Below are 22,781 nucleotides of genomic sequence, written 5' to 3'. Positions count from 1 at the left end.
TATGATCCTGATCTTGTAATTATGAGATAGCTTCCGCATAATTAAGAGATGAAGAGATCATCATTACAAGATAACCCTCTATTTTTTTCTTCTTTGGTGAATTCAATGCTCTGCTGTAGTAAGTATTTTACTATAAATTGTGGTAATATTTTTTTTAAAAAACACAAGTCAGCTGTAAAGAAGTTAAGAGATAATGACAGTGTGTAAAATGCTATAGAGACATTAAAATTAGATCCTGGAGCGAAGCACTCTGTCCGCAGTTTCTTTCAGACAAAGGTACATTATAATGTTCCTAAGATATTTTCAAATCTAACCTTGTAGAACTGTATTTTTTAGCAAGAAACTTAAATAATTACAGTTGTTTTGAGGGAGAATTTAGTTGATGCTGCATACAAAAATGTATGTTTTTTTAAGTGAAAGAAAGTCATATTAAAATATGTTTAGTTGAATTTGTGCTCATTCAAAGGTAGTGTAATAACAGGCTGATTAACTTAAAAAAGATTTTGTTGTTGCCTGACACCAATGGAGGAACAAACAAGAGACAAAACACAAATTACAAAAAAAAAAAAAAAAACTCATTGGTATTACCTATCAGCCCCAATTTCAGATTTAGTGCACCCCTACTTTACACATGCAGTCAAATACGGCCTTCCTTGAGTTACATTCTGAGAGGAGCAAAATCTCTCTTTCTAGTGTAAAACTAGTTTGTTTCTGCTTGTGTCTCCCTTCAGGTATTAATCCTTCTCTACCTGGCAGACTGGATGGTCCATTGGATGTGGGGTCGAGGCATGGACCCTGACAACTTCTCCATCCCCTACTTGACGGCTCTGGGTGACCTGCTGGGGACTGGCTTCCTCGCCCTCTGCTTCCACATGCGCTGGTTCATTGGAGACAGAGACTCTAACGTGGGCAACTGAATGCACGCACAGATGCACGCACAGGAAAATTTTAAAAAAGGCAAAAAATCCTACTACATACTGTACGCTTGCACGCACGGACAGTGACGAACATCACCTGTATGCCTGAACATTATCTGAAAGTGGACATTGTCTGCTATAAAAGGGCTAATCTCCTTTAGGGCTCTGATCGATGGTATAGCACTAGTAGGGCAGTAGCGTTTCATCTTCAGGGTATCAGGACACTGATGCACCGCAGTGGGCAGTATCTGTGTTTCATGATAGAAATAAACAAATCTCCACCTCAACCAGTGAGCAAAAATCCATCTGATGGATCCAGCCCCACAAACTATATTTTACCTAATAACGGAGTCCTTTTACTTTTGTTAATATTATACTATTGACAATGATTATGATTGTTGGTAAATAATGCATTTGATATGAATCAATATATGTTCTATGTGCAGGGCCGGTCCTCATTATTTTCAATGGGGGCGTTAGCCCGTCCGTTTTTAAAGATCAAGTCTTAACACTTGAAACTAAGATGACAAAACATAGCAAAAAATATATCCAAACATGCCTGGAATGCTTAATCACCAAGTGCTCTGTCATATTTACAGGATGAATATTATATGTCTCATTTCTGATTACGTAGAGTGCAAAGGGCCAGCTGTTCTCTGTTTTACCCTGGCCTTATGACTGTAGGAAACAGGATTGTTTGGGGGGGGGGGGGGGGTTTACTACGGGGGACTGGACCACAAACATAACAAGCTAAATCCCTTTTGGCGTCACTCCCATCAGCGGATGGCTTAATTTGAGTTAGACAGGAACAGTGAACAATGTTTCCTACAGAATTAGAGTGTATGTGTGGTGGTAGCTGATGACGGTGGGTCAGCAAACTTCCCTTGCTTTTAAATGTCCCTTAGTATCATTCTGTGTCCCCTCCTTAAATTCCGAGGCTTTTGCAGGTCCATGAATGCAGCATAGGCAAAGCTATCCATGAGTTCTTTTTTTCCTTAGCAGCAGTTTGTAACTCGCAGGATCTGTTCACCTGTTCAGAACTGATCAGATCCAATTCATGGATGAGAGAAGCAGCTGCTGTGAGTGAATGCAAATTTTTAGACCCAGCTGAATGAACGGTTTTCACTTTCACTGCTCCTGATGTTCTCCTGCTCCATCTGTGCCCAGAGTGTGCTCTGCACTCAGACAGTTTGGCACTATAAATAAACGGAAAGTATAAAGAGTATATATATATTCTAGTAGCCTTCCTAATGAACTGTTCAGCTCCAAAATTCAGAAATTTGTTTGTAGCGGGAGATGTTTTAATCACAGTGGGCAGCCACAAATAATAGATGTGTAGGCTCTGGGCTCAAGAATCAGGAATATCAGAACTTGTCCAATACAAGAAGGTATGCCTCTAGTTGCGTCAGCAGTTAAGAATCACCTAATAAATGCCTAATTTAAAAGTTCTTGTTAGTAAGGACTGTGTACTCACTTAATTCCTCTGGAGTCCACAGAGGTTACACTGTTTCCTTTTTGGCCAAATCCACTAAAAAAACGCTGTGACGAAATGTCCCAAGTAAGATTCTTTGTTTGAGCAAACACACAGAAACAGTGGGAAAAGTATGTGGAAAATGGCCAGACAAGTGTCAGTTAGGAATGTGCCGGTACACCCAAAAACACACAACTCACTGTTGGATGCAGCTTGCTGTGGGGTTTTTTGTTTTGTTTTTGTGAGTGCCAAGAGGTTTGAGAGGCTTTATTTTGCCGCGAGCTGTTCCAGGTGAGGATAGCACCAGTCCCCTTGTCCAAAGCCGTCTGCCAATTCTCTACCAGAGCAGGCTAGTAGTTATTGTGTTGTCCAAACCAGGCTTATAGTAAGTGACAAGAGGCTCAACATGCTGCAACGCACAGAAAATAACCTGCAAAGCTCAACCAACTGAACACCCTTGTGTTCTCACGTGGTACAGAGTGTGAAAGTTTAAGTTGCCTTAGCCCAGATGAGCTCACTCAGGTTCAGCTGTCCGATACCAGGTAAACAGTTATGATTGTTGATATTTTGTGTGGATATTTGATAACTTTTGATCTTTGATTTGACTTCTTTTTCTCCACAAATAAATTCAATGGTCTGAATTAGAGCACTGGTTCTTTCCAGAGAAAAAAAAGACTAATGAATTTGTTTGAGGTTGGCAGTAAAGTGAAAGTGGCTACAGGAAGTTGTTTTAAAACATTTTAGTCTTTAATTGTAGTTATTGATGCTCTCAATCTGAAACCCAGTCACCCCAGTGCTCATAAAGGTCCGGTCACACCAGGGCATAAAACAGAAGGATCTAAATTAATTCACTTCAATGGAATTACCGTGACCAGTAGATTTTCTCATGGGCTGAGAAAATACTCACAAAATTTGTGCAATTAGTTCAACTCAAGTGAAATAGATGCATAGCAAGACCTCTTGACACCTGACCTTCGTGGGAACACAGCAGAGCTCTAGAAAGTGCGGCAGACTTATTAGCCAATTTGACTTAGTGGCCAAACCATGTAAACACAACTTCTAGGCTTCTCACATGATGCCATTTAGCCCAGAAATACTTTTTCGCATAGACTTACATTGTGAAAAAGACGTCTGAAAATCAGGGAATACATTTTTTGAGTACTCCAACCTCCACAGAATGACTCTTTTCACTATAAGGATTTGATTCATTTGATTCAACAATATTAGAAAAGTCTAGGAGATCCGCAAAATTCAATCCCCATTCAAGTTAGCAGAGCGCTAAACATAAATTGGCCACTTGGCTGGCAGGGTTAGCTGCTTTGCCACTGTAAGTCTCTAGTGCTCTTGCACTTTTGGTACAATCACACGGAGGATTCAGGTGATTTCATACCACGTAAATCAAGCTGATTTGGCTTCATGCGGAACTGAGCAACTTAGAACAGAAAGCGGTTCAAGCTACCTTATCAGCTGTGTTGCACCATCCATTTTTATCTATCCTTCCTCTGTCACAGTATATACCAAAAGTTCTCTTAGTTGACAGGCCTGCTGTCAGTTCGCAAGTCTTGTCAGCACAGAGAACTTTTATTCCCCCATAGTAACTGCATTGAATGAAATTATGTGCAAGGTTTAGAACAAAATTCCAGGGGGAGTTAAAGACACACTGCAGTGAAAATAGAAAGAAGCTTGAAGAGCTGTTGTGACTGATTAGCGCTAGCTAGTTTCTTGTTTGCTGTTTTACCTCTTTCAAGGACACACAAATTAATTTACTAGTTGCTAGTGTGACCGGGCAGTCTTTTTTATTGGGAGGTTAGAGTAAAATTCTTGGTAAACATGTTTCTTCCTGTTTTGTCACACATATAATTGATACTAGCAGTCATTTCTGTGGTCAGGAAGGGACCTGACCTTTTGCAACTGGCTGGACAATGTTTAATCAAAGAGCAAAACTGGTTTAACCCAAGTGTACTATTAGCAAATGGTACAACTTAGTTCAACACCCTCTCCAACACACAAACAAACACAAACTATCTACACTAGACTCAGCTGCCCTGAGCTGATAGTTTCTTTAAGGGCTTACAGGTGAGGAGCAGAATGAAAAAGGAAGTCATGAGCCGTCCTGACAGACTGTACCGAGTACAGATGATGGCCAGGGCCAAAGCCCAGTGTTTTAGGAGAAACCTGCATGTGATGCTTACATAATCCGGCGCTTGTCAGACTTCTGTGCTGTTTCAAAGGGGCCAGCAGAATGCATGTGCAGGGCACATAATATGAATGTGCAAAAACTTGATTATTTTATCTGTTAAAAATCTTTTGTTTTGGGTTTGACTGATTTTTTTTTTTTTTTATGTTTCGATTATGTTGAAATTGTGGGGTTATTTTCTATTCCTTTCCTCCTGTCCCTAATCTTGTTAACTCTTCCTGATTATTGTTTTGTGTTGTAAAGTTCACCAACAAGCAACCACTGTAAATGATGAAGCAACTTGTCCACGCTGGTCAAAGGCACAAAGTACTGTAATCTGCAAAGCGGACACCAGAGGGCACCGCAGGGATTCTCATAACTGTACAACTTCTCAGTGCGCCTCTGTGTCCTCTGGATTCAAACCCACATGTGTCCACCCGGACTGACATTTGTTTTGTCTTCTTTTCTACAGCGTTTGACTTGTTGTAAAAGTTGCATCCTTCCATCTGTTCAGTCTGTATCCTCCACTCTCTTACCGACAAGGTGCCAGCGTTCTGCCTCTGTGTCAATGGAAAGTTGTGAATACTTCTATAAAGGGGCAAGTAATGCTTTGTCTATTTATTTTTAGATGCACACAAAGCAAATTGTACATATTATATTTATTCTATATATAAGGATGTTTATTTTGTCATTTCATTTTGGCTCTGTTTCCATGTCACCATGTTGTTGTCATTCTTCCCTTCTATGTTTTGTTTTTTTTTTCTTTGCAAAAGGCCAGTAGAGCTTCTTGGTGCTCACCGCGATAGAATGGCGGTGAGGCTAACGAATAGCACGGTGCCTAATAACCAGTCTTTACACACCTCACACACATATGCACACACACCCTGTCACGCACAGGAAAAGCGTACTTATAAGACATAGAATGGCCTTAACCTATCAGAGCCAAGCTCGATTCAGAGTAACCAATCAGGAGCTAGGTTCGCCACAGAGTAGCATCTCTTTAATTAGCTTTGATTAATAAAAAGATGTACAGTAAGTTGATTATGGTGTTATGTGATAATGATATTATTTGATGCAGTGGTAGAGAGGGAAGCTGGTAGTATCAGTGAAAAGCTTTTGTTCACGTGAATCTGCAGACTGAGAAACCTCAAGAGGTCTACAGGGCATCTGAAACGTAGGGTTTTAATCTGCAGTCGTGCCAGAAAGATCTGAGTCCAACATGATGAAAAGGCTCAAGGAAATGATGGGGGGGGGGTTGGCAAAAGTGTATCTCCTACATACAAAATGTTATCATCTTTGTATGAGAGACAACATCCTGTACGTTGTAGATAATATTTCTTGGGTTTTAACCCACAAACACACCAGAAAAACCTGTTTGTAACAAGACAAAATGTCACTTATTATGATTCCAGAAGTTTCCTCCTTTAATTAAATTACCCAGCCTTTAAAAACCCTTTACCCACCTACTGCCTTGTTAACCTCAATGCTTCAAACCCTCGAGCCCCTGAACTCACAGGGAACCACACTGATCCTCAGGCTGCCACCATCAAGATGGAGCCTTTGATTCAGACTCTAAACTTCTACCTGTCTTTCTGGGGTCGGGGTCTTTGCATTCTCTGTGTGTTCTTCGTGTAAAAGCCCTCCCTCTGCCAGGCTGGAGGAACGCTCTCTCCCTGCAGGACTTTGTAAATTGCTGGAAATAAAGGATTATATTATTTCATACCATTCCTCTACCACAGTGTCTGTTTTTGTCAGCTTTTACTGCAAATTTGTCGGTGTCACTGACTAAGACTATCCTACTCAATATTTACAGCTGGATGTGTACAGCACCTTTGTATTTTTAGTAGTATCAAACTTATGACAATTATACTGTATAATAAGAAGCGTTTTCTGAGAACAAAGCTACATGTTTACTCTATGATTAATTAATCCCTAACTATTACTAGTCTGGAAGTGAAAGTTAACTCCATTCCACAAGGACACATCCACACAGTCTCTTCGCAGCTTGTTTTCCTCAAGAGATAAACTGAAGTCCCATTGCTATCTCATTGGTGCGGAAGCCCTGAGAGGCAAGGTGAAAAAATTGGTCAAATGTAAGTTTATCTCCTATGTATGAAATACTTTCTCCAAAGTTTGACTCCTTTGTTGTCCTCGAAGGAGTTAACATCACACATGTATGAGAAAATATCTGGTAGGTAGGATGTAGACTTAGTTTTGGCCAACACTGCCAGCAAAAAAAAAAACAAAGTTGGCTCTTAGGGCTTAAAAACTTAATTTTTGTCTTCTTTTTGCAACTTTGAGTCTTTACCATTATGTTAAAGTGGTGCAATGCAACTTAGAAATTTCTTTTTTTGTTAAAGCATCTTACAATACAACAATTTTTCCTATGTGCCTGTCTGATATGGAGAGTGAATGAAGATAATAATAAAATCTTGCATCTTGAATCACAAACTTACTAACTCTAACCCTTTCATGTAAAACCTTTAAGCTGATCCACTTGTATGAATTTCTATAAGAGTGCATCTAGATTCAAAATGAAATGGCCAACATGAGCGACTCTCTGGTCTAATGTTTGGATTCCACAGTGAGATGTATAATGTTGACCTCTCGCAGTGGTGCTGAACACACGATTATGTCTCATCATGCCAGAGCTCTTAGAAACAAATCTTATACTGTGGAACATTTGGATAAAAAATATTTAATCGCTGATATTAAATACATACAAAATACAACACAAAGAGATTGAAAAAAAAGGAAATAAAATTAATATTTAAATACACTGGACCATTTTTAAACACACAACCGGGAAATGTACATAGGTGCAAACAAGGCAAATATAAAAGAGAGGAAAGGGGTAAGAATGACTGCAGTAGCTTATTCAACAGGAGATGAGCAGCGGGTTGACATTGCTGGTTTGACACCCTGAAGATGGAACCAGGGGTTTCTCTCTGCTCTCTTCTCCTTCATCATCCTCTCCATTTCCAAGGAGATCACTGGAGGACAGCCGGACACAGAGGGCGTCAGCAACCTGCATGACCTGAGATTGGCCTGGATGGGGAAGGACCAAAGATAATTTTAGCCACACTATGAATGAATTATGAACAATGCATACTGGGACAACTGGAAAATGTTGAACACACCTACCATCTCCACTCCTACTGCACACATCCAGAGTATCCATCACAATCTTCCCCAGGGCTCTGCGGGACACGTTCTACAGATAGAAAGAGAGGCATTTGTCATTGTAGTTTAAGACAAAGATAGATTCATTATGTAAAATATATACATACAGTTATTATTTTAAATTGTTTAATTGTTTTCATAGTTTATGGGATCTCATTTTTATTTTATACTAGCTGTTCCTTAAAAGGCCAGTTAAGTGTTCCAGTCTGTGCAGAAAGATTTGATGCTCAATGGTGTCAAATGCAGCACAGAGATCTATTAGGATTAAGAGAGAGACCAGACAGAGACCCCCGGCTGGCCCTGATCGTGGTCTTGGTTTTGCCATTGCTGTGGTCCTGTCTGAAGCTGCGTCTGTGTTGTGGGTCCTGGTTGCGTCGATGCCGTGATTGTTCTTGACGCATCTTTCTACTGTCATTATTATGCGTCGTGCCTCCACTATCAGTATACGCATGGACTTTTATCAACACCCACAACATTTGCACGTAACATCACATGCTACTATAGAGTGCCTTTAGTAATTTTACACCTATAATTATTGTAATATGTTGTGCTTTTGTTACCATTATTGTTGTGCATCTCCCCCCTCTCTCACTCTCTCTCCCCGTCTTTCTCTTTTTCCTTTTTGTCATTATTGTAATTTAATTGCTATTTACGACAGCTATTGCACGTCTGTCCGTCCTGGAAGAGGGATCCCTCATCATCCTCTGCCGCTCTTCCTGAGGTTTCTTCCATTTTTTTTCCCTCCATTACAGGGTTTTTTTTTTCAGTAGTTTTTTCCTTAGGTGAGGGTCTAGAGACAGAGGGATGTCGTATGCTTTAAAGCCCTCTGAGGCAAACCATGTTTTGTGATAATGGGCTTTATGAATAAAATTGACTTGGCTTGACTTTACCCAACAAAACTGTTATATCATGTCTCCTTTCCTTTTCACCTTTTATTTCATAATGTCAGCGGACAGTGATATGCACAGTGACATAATAAAATAAATATATTGACATAAAATAAAATGTTATTGGAAAAAAATGGGTGTTATAGACATTTCTATCAAGCTCTTGTAATTTCCCATTTTTTGGTGGGTCATGTGAATGCATCACCTGACCTGGTTGATTTTGCAGGTTTGTCTCATTAACGGCAGGTGTGCGAAATGACTCGAGCAGGGAAGACGCCTAAGAGGATACAGTCTTCAGTCGCCTTGTTTTTGGTTAAAATCTCAGTTTTATTTTTTGGTTTTGTTTGTTTGTTTTTCCGATTGAACGCGACAGTCAGACAAATCAGTTCAGTGTCACACAGCAACTCTCCACATCCTGCAAATCAATCCACACCCGAATGACCCCAATTCATCAGACAAAACAGTGAGTACAACCAAATACAGTGAGCTGAGCTGGCCATGTGACGTCTGTGGGCAGATATTTCATGCTTATTTAGAAACTGCAATAATGATAATTTGAAACAAAAGTTTAAAATGAGCTCAACGGTCAGTGTACTTTTTGGTCTTTTAACTTTTTTTAATTTATTACTATTACTATTATTATCGTCATTATTTTGGATTGGCGAAAAAAGAAAATTAAGTGGCATTTCTATTTCTGTATATTTCATATCTGACCCCAAAACATTTTTTTTAAATAACATGGAATAATCAAGTAATAATTTTATTTCTGTTTCTAAAATTCTTCGACCAAAAAATACACAATCACAATTGCTTGATTTGTATATTTTACAGACTGTGGCCTATTTGTGCGCCTATTTCATTTATAAGTGTATGTTATTTATTACAAATAATTAATTAATTAAAATACAATTCTCATTTTTTTAAAAAAAAAAAAAAAAAAGCTTAAAATAATATTCTTGCATGACAATTTGCCCCTCCAAAATACAGATTAAACAAATCCGCCTCAGTAGCGCTTCAACCTCTATGCACTTGGGTGAGACACTAGATGGCAGTGAAGAGGTGTGTGTGTGTGTGTGTGTGTGTCTGTGTGTGTGTGTATCTGTGTGTAGCTGAGGTAAATAGTGTGTGTTGTATGAACCTTGTTGCGACGCTGCAGCAGGAGTGTGAGGCCATCTGTGAGTTTCTCCTCCAGCAGCGACAGACGTCTCTTCTCTTTCTCTTCCAATCTTGTCTTGTCCTCCTCTTCCTCAGGCCTCTGGCAAACAGGAACAAAGGGAGGAACAACAATGAATGCAAACTGTTGTTAAACTGTGTCAACAGGATTAATTGTCAGATGAGTTAATATTAACCCGTTTCCTGCAAATTTTTTACATGTCCTGCAAATATCAATTTCTGGAGCTTTATTGGAACACTGGGCACTTTTACTTATATGTTGACAAATCGCTACTAAGAAAAGAAATTTGGTTCGGTAATTTAGCCATAGTGTAAGCCCGGATTCACATAAAGGACCCTTTAAGTGTTATATAAAAAGACCCTAGAGAAACCAGATGTTTTTTTGTTTTTTCTGGAAGTACTTTTTTCTTTCACTAATTTTAAGTTTGATCTTTACCAGCAAAAATTAGTATTAGTATTGGCACAGTTAACCATTACTGTAAATGCTTCGTGCTAACCAAGTTAGCAGCTAGAATTAGGATTATTACCTTCACCCTGTTGTCCAAATATGGTTAATTCTGGCTTCAAAAATCCAAGATGGCGTCCGCCAAAATGTGAAACTTGGGGTTTCCACTTCAGGGTGGCATGACATGAGTGATTATTAAATTAAATTTCTCAGCTCTGGGAAAGTTTTACAAAGATAAAAACCAACATGGATCAAAAATTCAGAATAGAAATAGTCATAATTGACCTTGTAGCGTTTGCAGTTTTAGGTGTCCTCTCAACAGTTTAACTTAGACTTAGACTTAGACTTAGACGACTTTATTGATCCCCGGAGGGAAATTTAGTTGTCACAGCAGCTTGGCACGTAAGACATACAGAGACATACATAGAAAAATAAGAAGAATAATAGAAGATAGAAATAGACATAAATATATAAAAACAGAATAAATAGAATGCTGAGGTAGTGCAAAAGAATACTGAGGTAGTGCACAGACGTCTCCTTTACAATAGTTGTCGATGAGGAAAATGATTTCAGGGCTAAAGGGTATTTTTACACTGCAATACCACTAGTGGTCATTGGGGAAAACTGCTGCAAGGCTGAGCAACTTTCCTGAAAGCCTAGTCCACAAAAAAGAGGGTGACATCATTTTGGCAACAACATTTTTTTTCATACAGTCTGTTTTCTTTAAGTCAAGTCAATTTTATTTATAGAGCCCATTATCACAAAACATGGTTTGCCTCAGAGGGCTTTACAGTGTATGACATCCCTCTGCCCTTAGACCCTCACATCACCCAAGGTCTCAAAAAAGAACCCCTGTAACGGGGCAGAAACATGATTATGGCTGAATTAAATTTCAAAGGTTGAAGGCAAATAGACTGACAACTAGCAAAGGCGTGTAGATGCATCTTTCTCTTTGACCTCTCTAGACCTTTTTATCAGACAACAACCTAACTCAAAGTTATTCAGCTAAATGAACCAGCTAAATTAGTCTATTGGAAATATATAATATGAAAAGCATTCTATCCTACATTTGTCTTTGATTTGGTCAATAGCCACACTTGTCCACAGTTAATTCTTTGTCATTGTTTTTTTCTCCACCTAATCTGACATTAAGGGGCTGTTCACATAGCAATGGTTCTGGTATAAAATGTTAAACTTTTGTTACTATTTGGCCTTTTGTTCACATGACAATGGTGTTTTGGGGGCCTGAAAACACAAACTTTTGAAACCAGGTTCCAGGGTTTAATTATGAATGCGCCACACTTTCTGTCGCTGTGTAAACTGGCAATGCACAGACTTGGTTAGAACGGTGACGTCGCGGCCAAATTTTGCATATGCGCATTACATTTCAGACAAATAGCCATGCGGGAGTAGAAGGACCACAATAATAACAATGGCAGACTACTGAGCTTTGCTTGTGCTGCTTAAACGTTCCTTCAGCAAAGTGTAGAAGTGTTGAACCACTACTGTGATCAGCGAAGACGCATCATGCCCATCATACCCCATTATGAGCAGGCGTGTGTTCTTCCATGCTACTGGTCTGGCATGCATACTACAGCATTTTTGGTTGTTTTTGTGGATCTGTGTACACAAGGAACGTTGCCACAATGTTATGTGAACACAGATTTTTTTCAAAAACAAAGAAAGTCTGTTTTTATCAGGGCCGTTCTTATCTAAACATGGCCTAAGACACCAGATCTTCAAAACTGTCTGCACTTTCATCCCTTTGGCCTCCTAACCAAGTTTCTCTCTCCTACCTTTTCTCTGCTTCCCTCTGGCTGCTCTTGGTTTTGTTCCTTCCAGCTATTGCACCTGCTGCTGTCCTTAAAAGTGCGGATGAGGTTTTTGTCATGCAGGTGACTCTGAGAGACAAGTTGTTGGACCACATGGTTCTGACATCTGTTGCAAGAAAAAGAGAAAGGATATGTGACATTTGGAATAGAAAACCACGTCCTCAGTGGTGGTGTGTTGGATGTTAGCTAACCCTTTGCCACAGCTCTGCAGTCGATGCTTCTTCGCCACCAAAAGGCAGCACTGTCCCTCCTCTCTCATCCCTCCATTCTCCTCCTCTTCGTCAGAGGCAGCTCTCCCTTCCACTGCTCTCTGCAGACACTCTGCCTCTGCAAGCAATACAAGCAATCACTTTTCTTGCTCAATGACATTTCAGTAGTTAGCATTCTGCACCTTTTTACTGGTATAGATTGTTTTTGGTGTTAACTTCATAGTCCTGTTGCAAATTATTTGTTAATGAATGATGTTTTCTTTATAGACCTTTTTCACAGCAGGCATTTGGCATGTCACAGCAGGAAAACCACAGGTGTAACTGATAACAAGCATATTATATTTGGGTCCTATTCCAGGGTCCTGGTGCTGTGCATGCTGGCTCACTGGCGTAACTTACCGGGACACTTGAAGATAATGAGAAATTGTTAATTTCTTCTACCTGTGCTTCTCCTGCTGTTATGAGTAAAAATGTCTGTCATGAAGAAGGAAAGCCCATAAACATATCATAGCAGTCACCAGAAGAAAAAGGTGGCATTGTACATTTCTGCAAACCAACAATATGTTACATACGAATCGTATCAACATTCCTAAAGTGATGTAGTGTGTGAGCTAACGTTTGTCATCAGGATGTGGATGCCGTGACACGGACGCCTGGAAAGCTGCAGGTCAATGTTCAAGACTGACAAACAACAAACCTAGTTATTGCTGCATTTCCAGCAGTTTTTTAGCTTTTTGTAGTGACCCATTGCCAGTTTTTCCAGTGGGGATAGTCCTTCGAAAATCATATTTTTTTATCGAGCCGTAACTGCGTTTCCTTTTGGGATAGTGGAACGTAAAGTGGTGGGGATTTTTACTGATACACTCCTGTCTTTCCGGTTGGATGTGCCACAAAAAAACGGTTTTATGTTAAATTGTTTTAAGCTTTTTCTAACCATAACCAAGTGTGTTTTGTGCCTAAACCTACATGTTGCCACAGCATTGGTTCAATGTAAAGTTTTAAAGTATCCACATACATATAACATAATAACATACAAATGTAATGCATGGTTTGCAAAACTTACTTACTTTTTTTTTGGTGATTGGGACGCATATCAACAACCTCTGACAATTGCACGGCAATCATTCAGTTTTCCAGTCTCTCACCTGTCTTGCTGCAAGCGTCTTCTGCTCCGATTGGGTACATGTCTTGATGGGCTGGGTCAGGGATACAGGTGCAGCACGATCTGAATGTTGTAAAAGCAGAGAACATACATAAAATGTATTGCCAATGAGCTAACAATGTGGACAGACGCATTTGTATGTGAGTTACTGAACCTGGTGTATGTTTCCTTCATTGACTTGGAACTGTCTAATGAAGGCTTTCCTCTTTCCACTCTGCTAGTACAGACTAAAGCTGCCACCTACTGACAGCACACACATAGCCACAGTTCTGTGGCATCAGGCCATTTTCAGGCTGATATTGTGTCTGATCCCAGATTTAAAAGAGAGAGACAATCTCGTGTAGAAGTAGAGGTCTTCATGGGTCCAAATAATGGACCAGGATGCAAATCAACTTGGGAAAGTCATTCTGAGTTTGACTGGATAAATTAAAAATGTTCATAACCCAACCTGTTTGTGCCCAAGATAAAATCCGGTGCATGTTCGAGGCGACAGAATTGTAGGACCTGGGATCTGGTCATTAGAATTGTTATTTTTTGTTGTTCTTGTTGTTGTGAGCTGCACCTGCTTGTGAGTACTTTATTATAGTTCTAAGTGCCTTTGATTGTACATACAAATACAAATGTTTACACTTTTGTAAATATGGACCAGTTACACATAGTGAGCTCCATTAGATTCTCTACAGTTCAATAGTTGAGTAGATTTTCAAGAAACCAGGAGCACCAAAGTGTAATTCATATAGATTTACCTGCACAGTAAACAGAAAACAGACGGAAAAAGTAGCAACCTTTGAAGCAGCAGTAAAATCCAAATTTCTTTCTTTATCAGTGCTGATCAGGAATCTTGTCGGACCCACTTGGTCATTACCCATAATGATAAACAGACCCTGGAGATACAATAATAGAATTGGAACAGACACGATTGACCATAATAAAATGTGGACCCAAAGCCAAACAGGTCTCAGGTCCTAGAGTCTGTGTAGACCTGTGAGGACCTCTAAGGGAAGGGTCCCAGGTTTACACCTCGAAACAAGTGCTGATTAAATGTCCCTGAGACAGATGCTGAGCTGTGATTTGCTCACCCAACATAAACAGTTTTACTAACTCAGGCTGCTGAAGCATCATATTAACTTCAGATAAACTTTGCCGTTTGCTGCTTGAATCGAGGTTGGCGAGAACAGTGACAGCAAGAGTGTGACTTGTTTGTAACTTAAGCTGCTGAGTTTAGCGCATTGAATTTCAAATGAGTTAGCATGCAAGCAAATGATGTGTAAATGGATGCACAAACATGCCCGTGCGCACACAGTGTTTGCACCTGTACTGGTGTAGTTCAGTCTCCAGTTGAGTGATCCTTGACTGAAGCTGCGGCACTGACTGAGCCTGCTCCTGGATCGTCCGCACCCTCTGAAGCCCCAAGCTCAGAGCCTCCCTGGCCTCCTCTGCCCGCCTCCTAATGGAGATCATCCAAGATCATCACTTCATTGCACTTCTTTCCATTCTTTCATCAAACATCATTCAGTTAACTTGACAGAGCTCCAACCTGATCTGGGCATTCTCCTTCCTCAGGGCAGACTCCACCCCTTGAAGCTTGCGTACCTCCTGGTATGCCCATCTCAGCTCCTCCTCCAGGCGCTCATTGAATTTCATGGCCTCCTCCAGCTGCCCGTCACGTGAGGAGCGGATCATCTTCAACTCCCTAACAAGGGGGTCCTTGATGTCCCGTCTCCTAGCCACCCTCCTTGCCGCATCACCACTGCATTGTCCTTTGATTCTCTGCGTCGGTACCAGTTTACCCTGAATGAGGGTGATGGAAGTTGTTGGAGATGAAACTGGGGAGCTGAAGCTGGATGGAGAAGGCAGGGTGCGGCTCCTCTCCCGTCGAAGTGCTACTTCCAGGGCCAGGCAGCGTGCGTCGCTCCCCTGCAGCGCTGAGCGAAGGTCCTCCACCAGCTCCCTCAGAGCTGCTACCTCATCTGGAGGAGAAGAAGAAGAGAGGAAAGTTAAATATTGATCAAACTACAGGGGCACAAAATTACATTTTTTACAATGCAAATAAATTATTGAAGTTGATGTCATCATTACAATATTTCGGTCTTCTCAGCTTTTGCAACACTACTAAAACACACAATTATAATATAGAATACTGTTGTACTTTGGGGTTGACAGATTATTGGCCTGACCAACTATTGGGGCCGATATTTGGCATTTTCTCGATTATCTTTATGTGCATTTTATTGTAATGATCGCTGAAAAAAATAATTAATTAAAAAGTGTGCGTATTAAACTCAACCACCACCATTGAAGGCAGTCTGCAATACATGCAAAGAAATTGTCAGCATGGAGGAAATTGTATTTTGTAAAACCTCAGGGAGATATTTTTATATTTTCATTTAAATTTTTACAGAACTTTATATTAAAAAAAAGAAGTTGCTGGGAACTTGCTGTACTTGATAGTGAAAAGTTAAATGCATATCAGTTCCAAATATCGGTTAACGGCCCCATAAACTACTAATAATTGTTATCTGCCCTAAAAAAAATATATCTCGGTCGACCTCTAGGAGTACTTAATAACACTCACAAATACACTCATAGTACTTCTACTTCTGATGATAATACGTACTTTCACTTTAGTGACCTTTTGAATGCATGAATTTTACTGCACATGAACTTTCTTCAACAAGGTAATATTACTTTTTCTAATGTAAAGTATCTGAATACATTTGTAAGGCAGTAGTGGCAGGTGACTATTGATTCAAAAACTGTGCCTAGATACAATTTTGAGGTACTTGTACTTTATTTTGGTATTTTCATTTTATGCTGCTTTATACCTTTGCTCCACATTTAGCAGCTTTAGTTACTAGTCAGGCTACTTATCAATTTACATTAACAAACGTGATAAGCGTACATGGTTAAAGATTAAATAAGTGGAAAAAACTGTTGTTTCATCTTGTTGTGTTTTACATATCTTTAAAAAAAGTAAGCAAGTTTAGAGAAAAGCCTAGAAAATACAAAAGTAGCATCAGTACTTTGTGTTTTTTTCCTCTCTCCTGTCACATTAATCACTTCACAACCCCTCAGGTTTAGGAGTTGACCCTCAGGTTCAAACAAAGAGCTTAAAACCAGCTCCACCTCAGCCAGTTACAGCAGCACAGTGCCGCTTATACATTTAAGCATCAGTATGAACAATCTGATAATGTCACATACACTGTAATAATTCATCAGTCACAGGGAATTCTATTTACATTGCTGTATTGGTATTTGCTTCAGTGAAGGGTGTGAGTGCCTCAGGGAACAAGAGAATGAGAGAGCAGAGATGGAAAAGGTGAAAAACAAATCAGGTGGTAATCACAGTAAACTATTGGTAATAAAGGTTACATAGGTTCAAGTAATTGGTGCTTGATTGCTCACTTCCTTTCTTACCACGCACTGTCTCAAGACTGTCTTTACTGCTCCGTGCATCTCTATTCAGTAAATATTGAGCAGATTAAGCAATGAAGTTGTGTGTGCGCACTATAGTTCCCCAGACACAGCAATAGGCTTTAAGAAACAAGTTATCAAATACCCCCTCAGTGATCACAGGGGACATTTAAACACAATGCCACATGTAACAAACGTCCTACCTGACTCGCGTTCTTCTGCGTTTCGAACTTTACTCAGTCTGTTACCGGGTCCATTCTGATCCTTGGTCAGATCAAAACTTACACATTTCCTCCGTCTGACACGCGGCCACCGGAGCCGGATCTGTCTCTCCACCAGCTCCGTGTCCTCGGTAACGGGCAGGCGCCAGGCGCACTCCCCGGTGCCTCTGCCCGCACTGCGCACACGAAAATATCCACAGAGACGCGAGTGGAAATCTTTAAAGGACAGTTGACAGGGGAGCACAGAACATACATCCTTAAACTCTTCATCTTCCTCATCTCTTTCTCGATCTACATTTCCTCCTTTCATTGTCCTCTTTCCTTTCTCCGCTCCCGTGAGCCCCAGTACTGCGCACAGTGCCGTGAAATCCTCCGCCGTCACCGTATCTTCCCGGTTGGGGTAGGCGAGGTGGTGGAAGACCTCCTGCAAGTATTGGTCTATTCCAGTGGCCAGGACGACGATTTCGTTATCCACGCCGGGATCGGGGCAGTGGTGGTGGGCCAGGGCGCTCCGGAGCCATTCGCTTTTACGCGATGGCTGCACGCGCGGCAGGGCCGATGCGGTGCGCTTCATGGCTGCACATAAACTGAGTTTTTAAGATATTTTAAGAGTCTTTCAGATCTTACCAAATAAAAATCAGATCACGGGGACTGGTATCGGATTAGATTTCAGACCAGACTGAGGCTAAAATACCGACACTCCCACTCCCGGTGTGTTGTGACTCTGCGTAATTCCCTGGAAACCTCACTCTGAATTCCTTCCGGCCACATCAAGTCAAGATCTGATCCCCTCAGGCAAGAAAAAGGTCTCACTGTACCGGCCCCACCCTTTTGTGTGCATACTATGGCCGTGCGCGGGCGCGTGTGACTCCCGCAAGGTGCTTTTCACTGCTCGGTGCTTACAGTAAAGAATGTAAGAAAGCGAAGCCAACTTTGGCTGTTTGATCTCCATTACATAAGTGGATCACATATCAAGTTTTGCCCAAACAAATGCAATCTATTTATCTCAAAATATTCCTTTATAGTGAGCACTTCTTTGTTTGGCTGATAAATGATCAGATTTATCTCATACTGGTGGGTTTTTGAGGTAAATGATATCATTTTCAGGGACTAAGGTGCATTTTGTGGCACCTGTCATCCAGCAACAAAAACAAAACCACAACAATCCAGAGTGAGTCATGTCGGGTTTCAGTTTGCACCTTTACCAGAATGCATTTTCAGTGGACCTGACTCACTGCTTGTGTGGCAGCCAAAACAAAAACAAGTCAAATGACTTTGGATACTCCACACCTTCTGTTCTTACAAACATTGGACATAGATCTTTACTTGGAGTTAAGTTGTTTTTGTTTCCAGGCAACTGTCAGCGGAAATACCTTTCCCCTCCCTGACCACCATTTGTCACACGCCTAACAAAGAGAGCATCTTCATTACACTCACCTAGGCATGACTGGACCATACCACACAAATTACACATAAATTACACTCCACTGCTCAGTGCCCTAACTTATGGGAGAAATACGCGGCTCCCTCAGGTGCTGAAATTGCCATGAAAAAAATAAAATAAAATTTTCACATACCATTTTTCTCATTGTATGATTTTTGTTATCATCATTTATTAAGTTCTTTGTTTTTGTTTATTTATTTGTTTGTTTATTTTTTACTAGCTCCTGTTCTTGTAAGTAATAAATAGCCTAAAAGTAATATTAATAATGTTGAGGGGCAGGGAAGCATGCCAAGGGTATCATATGTGCTGGAATGGTCACTGACACTGCTGCACCTAAACGTAGCTTGCATGCTGTATTCAGGGCTGTAGTAAATCACGGCACGGCAGTTTGTCATTATTATATCAATATCATGATATGAGGGGTTTTTTTTATATTGCATCATTAATGCTGTCTTGTTTGAAAGGCTTCATTACAGTGTTCTTCTATTCTTTACCCACTTAATCATTATATCTTCATTACTGATGATTATTCATCAAAAATCTCATAGTGTAAATATTTTGTGAACACACCAATAGTCAATCTTACAATGTTGTAATTGGTAAAAAAAACAAAAAAAAAAACAGTTATCTTTAATTTTCTCCATATTGCCCAGCCCCATAATGAATAAGAATTATGCATATATACTTTATTTAATAAGGGAAATATGCATTGCATAGATTTTTTTAACCTCACTTAACAAACTTTAAGAAGTAAACGGAATAATTCAACACAAATCATGAACACTACTGAAGGGTGTGAGTGGAGGACCATACTTTATCACCTTTGCATACCACACACTAACAGGCTAACAGATGAGTCATCTCAGGTCCCATGAGCTCACAGAGGGAAATCTGAGATATTGTTTAGTCTTTGATTTGGTTTCTACCACTAATCTGAATATGGTTGAGCTGCAGCGCTTGCAGGGACTCATCTGAGGCTTTTACCTTTGCAAAGGTATACAGTAGAAAAGATGATGTATTCTCTCAAACACATCAATTGTCCTGAAGTTATAAAAAAGCACTTATCGCCTGTGGCCTGTTTCATGAACATGTGGGGGCAGGCAGAGCTTAGTTCAGGTCTTGGAAACTATGTTTTTTTTCCTTCTAAGCTGCCAGGGGGAAATCTGTGATAACAGTCAAGGTCAAGATAGCTACAGATACACACACACATTTTTTTATTTAGTGCATCAATGTACTGAAATAAAACTACTGTGTACCTGTTAGTTGGTTCATACATTAATCACTTGCTGTTTTTTGTAGAAATCCTCTGCAGGTCTTGAAAATATTTTCATTCATTTATTTCATTAAAGATTTCAGCTGAAAAACTATTCTTTAAAGCAAAGTAGAGGTTTAAGGGATTTTATAATGTTCTAAACTGCAAACCAGCACATAAACATATTTTCCAATGTTTACCTTTTACAAGGGAGTGAGTCAGTGACCTCTGGTGCTGCTTTTACAGTGAAGCTACAGTTAATAACTTTTATTTTTTTTAAAAATGTCACTATATCAACACAGCAGTATGTGAGACTGATACTCTGGAAAAAAACCCTGCTCCTCTGTCTCCTTGTAATGCTTCTGCACATGCAAGAATCTACCACAGCTGAACAAAACCAACCAATCAGAGCTGAGGAATTTCTAACTCAGCTGTCAATCCCTGTGAACTGTCAAACTTTCAATCAAGATTCTGTTACTGCCTTTTTCTTGTGTCTGATGTTTTCAGGAACACATTTTAGTGTACTGTTTAGCTGTAAAACAAGAAACTGTGACTCAACAGGTGCTTTGTTTTGGCTCAGCTTTTTCAACATGGCAGCTAGATCATAAATGTTCTCATTTTACAGCTAAACAGTACACTAAAACATGTTTCCGAAAAACAATGGGTGCAAGAAATAGACAAGTAGCAGTAACACAATCTTGATTCATATTTGATCAGCACTGCCAAGTTTGACAATTTGACCACAGTGGATTGAAATGATTGACATCTGTGTTAGAGACTTCTTAGCTTTGATTGGCTGTTTTTACAGACTGCAATGTGTTCTTACAAATGCCATAAGATGCAAAACAATGAGCAACATGAATTTTGTCACAGATTATCTGCCTCATGTACTACTATATTAAGTTACCAACTACAGCTTGAATTGTTAACTCTCAGAGGGCCAGGCAAACCTGTGGCTGTCCCATTCCCAGCGGCAGCAAAAAACAAAACTTTGTTGTGCAGATCTGTGGTTAACTAGAGGTAAGGATAATTTAAATGCATTACATGAGACTCTCCCTCAGTCTTGACTGCCATATATTTAGAATCTAAGCTCTTGTTTCTCCATCAAGATGCATCCAAAAAGAGCACAGGCTTACATTAATCACATAATAGGTATTTTGGTGAGGGTAAATGTACTCTGTATTTGTCGCTCCTATGTATGTATGTATGTATGTGTGTGTGTGTGTGTGTGTGTGTGTGTGTGTGTGTGTGCACACGCGCGTGTGCGTGTGTGTGCATGTGTGTGTGTGCACCCACACGTCTGTGTGTTTGTCTGGGGTAACTAGAAGTTAATGTGTGGCTCAGCACTTGTCCCCTCAGTCCTGCTGTCATGCCACCTCCCTCTGAGAGTCAGTCCTCCAGCTGCTGCTTGCTCTGGGTGAAAGGACCTGATCTGAAAATGAAAGGACGGGCAGCAAGAAGAGGGGCTGTAAATAAAGGAGGTGGGGGTCTGCAGCCAGTGTGTGTGTGTGTGTGTGTGTGTGTGTGTAAGGGTGCTCATGCATGCATGCCTTAGTGTCCTGTTGTTCACCTTTGAGAGGAGGAGTAAGGCAGTATCAGTAATGATAGGAGCTGGGTGAAGGCTTTGTGTTGGTTGCCATATGCTCCTCTGAGGGTCAACGAAAAGACAAATACAGCCATACACTCCCTCTACACACACACACACACACACACACGCACGCACGCACTACCTCTTTGAAGTGGTGACACTGACAGATATGCTTTGTCAGTTCACTGAGGGCTCGTTCCAGTTTAACCCTGCATGTGAAGGTCTTCAAATGTGAGGTCACACATGTTAACCTATTTGTCAGCTTTTGGTTGTCCTCTTACTTTATTGATGTGACCATTTCCTGTCATGTTTCAGCAGTGAGCCACATGTCAAGGACAAGAGGAGCGTTGCACATTTAAGTATCACATGGCTGTGACATAGATGCTGTCTAGTGTGTACAAAGTATTTGTCTCTTTTGGCTCATTGTGTATTGTCTTATGTTTCCAAATACAAGAAGAATCCAAGCAATTTTCTTCTTAGTTTTCTGTCTCATTTGGCTGTATTTACTCTGTGGCAAATCTTTTCGTCAACTGTAGCATAATGTTGTGGTCAAATTAAAGTAGATTAAAAGGAACTCTGCAGCAAGCAATATTTTCTTCTGAACTGCAAGAAAAACTCACTTAAACCTGTAATAGCTCACTTTATGGCCACTTTGGGGTAGCAGAAACAAATCTGACTGATTATCACCTCTTAAATTGATTTAGCAAACATCTAGTGTATACAAAGCAATATAAGCATTCATTTTTCTGTCCACCTCACAAATTTATATCCAGCATTCATAGCCAACTTTTTTTCTTTTTCTTTTCTTTTTTTTTTTTTTTAAGCTCTGTTTTGGTCTCTACCAAGCAGCAATCCTGGGGCTGAAAAATTAAGCCAATGCAGAAGTGTGAAAAACTGCAGTTCCTCAAATGGCCACATGAGGCCACTCAAAAATAAGTGAGTCAATCCCCATAGGGCCCATAAAAATAAATTGATAAATAAAGTGAAGTTGGCCATTTTAATAATACCCAACTTTATAGCAGAAATAAACATGATTATACTGTGGTACAAAAATGGTTTTAGTCTATGTCTGTAATTTCACGGTTCCCCCATGACAACTGTAGCCTACAGGGGTAAATATTTTATTTAATTCACTTGTTTGAATGTTATTAAAGCTTAAAGTTACCTATACAAAGGTGTGTCCACTTTTAGTGACAGGTACGAGTTGCTACAATGGTGACACCGCTGGTCAACACAACAATGGCATATCCCCAAGACTTCAGGTTTAGCCGTCGCTATCACTATTTAAGTATTTTCACTTAATGAAAGTAAATTACGTTTTGGTCACCTAAAAATGTTTAAGTCAGAATATGAGAGTACAAGTACAAGTTGCCCACATTTGGTTTAAATAGTTTTAAGCTCGTCTTT

At 40.1% G+C, this 22,781-nt stretch overlaps 2 protein-coding genes across 3 annotated transcripts in view; one reads left to right on the top strand and one right to left on the bottom strand.

Moving 5' to 3' along the window:
• Positions 1-6,289, top strand: part of slc41a1 (solute carrier family 41 member 1) — a 31,509-nt gene extending 25,220 nt beyond the window's left edge. The window contains exon 11 of the mRNA XM_042499510.1: positions 732-6,289. Coding sequence (XP_042355444.1) covers positions 732-917 — 186 coding nt within the window. The 3' untranslated portion in view covers positions 918-6,289. The remainder of the gene's footprint in view (positions 1-731) is intronic.
• A 1,040-nt stretch (positions 6,290-7,329) lies between these two features.
• Positions 7,330-17,835, bottom strand: si:ch211-112f3.4 (EF-hand and coiled-coil domain-containing protein 1). 2 transcript variants are annotated; one of them, XM_042498054.1, is made up of 9 exons: positions 17,073-17,835; positions 14,993-15,425; positions 14,768-14,902; positions 13,439-13,518; positions 12,276-12,411; positions 12,049-12,190; positions 9,773-9,889; positions 7,709-7,778; positions 7,330-7,612 (listed from the first exon to the last, which is right to left on the bottom strand). In XM_042498054.1, the coding sequence occupies exons 1-9, from the start codon at positions 17,662-17,664 to the stop codon at positions 7,443-7,445; spliced, it is 1,875 nt and encodes a 624-aa protein (XP_042353988.1). In that variant the 5' UTR covers positions 17,665-17,835; the 3' UTR covers positions 7,330-7,442. The 2 variants fall into 2 exon arrangements, with proteins under 2 accessions (XP_042353988.1, XP_042353996.1); XM_042498062.1 differs by having other exon boundaries at positions 7,485-7,612; positions 7,705-7,778.
• Between the last annotated feature and the right edge of the window lie 4,946 nt (positions 17,836-22,781).

The sequence above is a fragment of the Plectropomus leopardus genome, chromosome 2 (genome assembly GCF_008729295.1).
Source record: "Plectropomus leopardus isolate mb chromosome 2, YSFRI_Pleo_2.0, whole genome shotgun sequence".
Taxonomy (NCBI): domain Eukaryota; kingdom Metazoa; phylum Chordata; class Actinopteri; order Perciformes; family Serranidae; genus Plectropomus; species Plectropomus leopardus.
This window is presented reverse-complemented; position numbering and strand designations above follow the sequence as displayed.

Bases quoted from the DNA above. Each gene is read 5' to 3' on its own strand.
- si:ch211-112f3.4 (XM_042498054.1), bottom strand. From the start codon at position 17,664: ATGAAGCGCACCGCATCGGCCCTGCCGCGCGTGCAGCCATCGCGTAAA. The intron at 15,426-17,072 runs GTAGGACGTTTG...CTTCTCCTCCAG, and splicing joins CGCAGAAGAACGCGAGTCAG to ATGAGGTAGCAGCTCTGAGG. The intron at 7,779-9,772 runs GTTCATACAACA...TTCTATCTGTAG, and splicing joins TGCTGCAGCGTCGCAACAAG to AACGTGTCCCGCAGAGCCCT.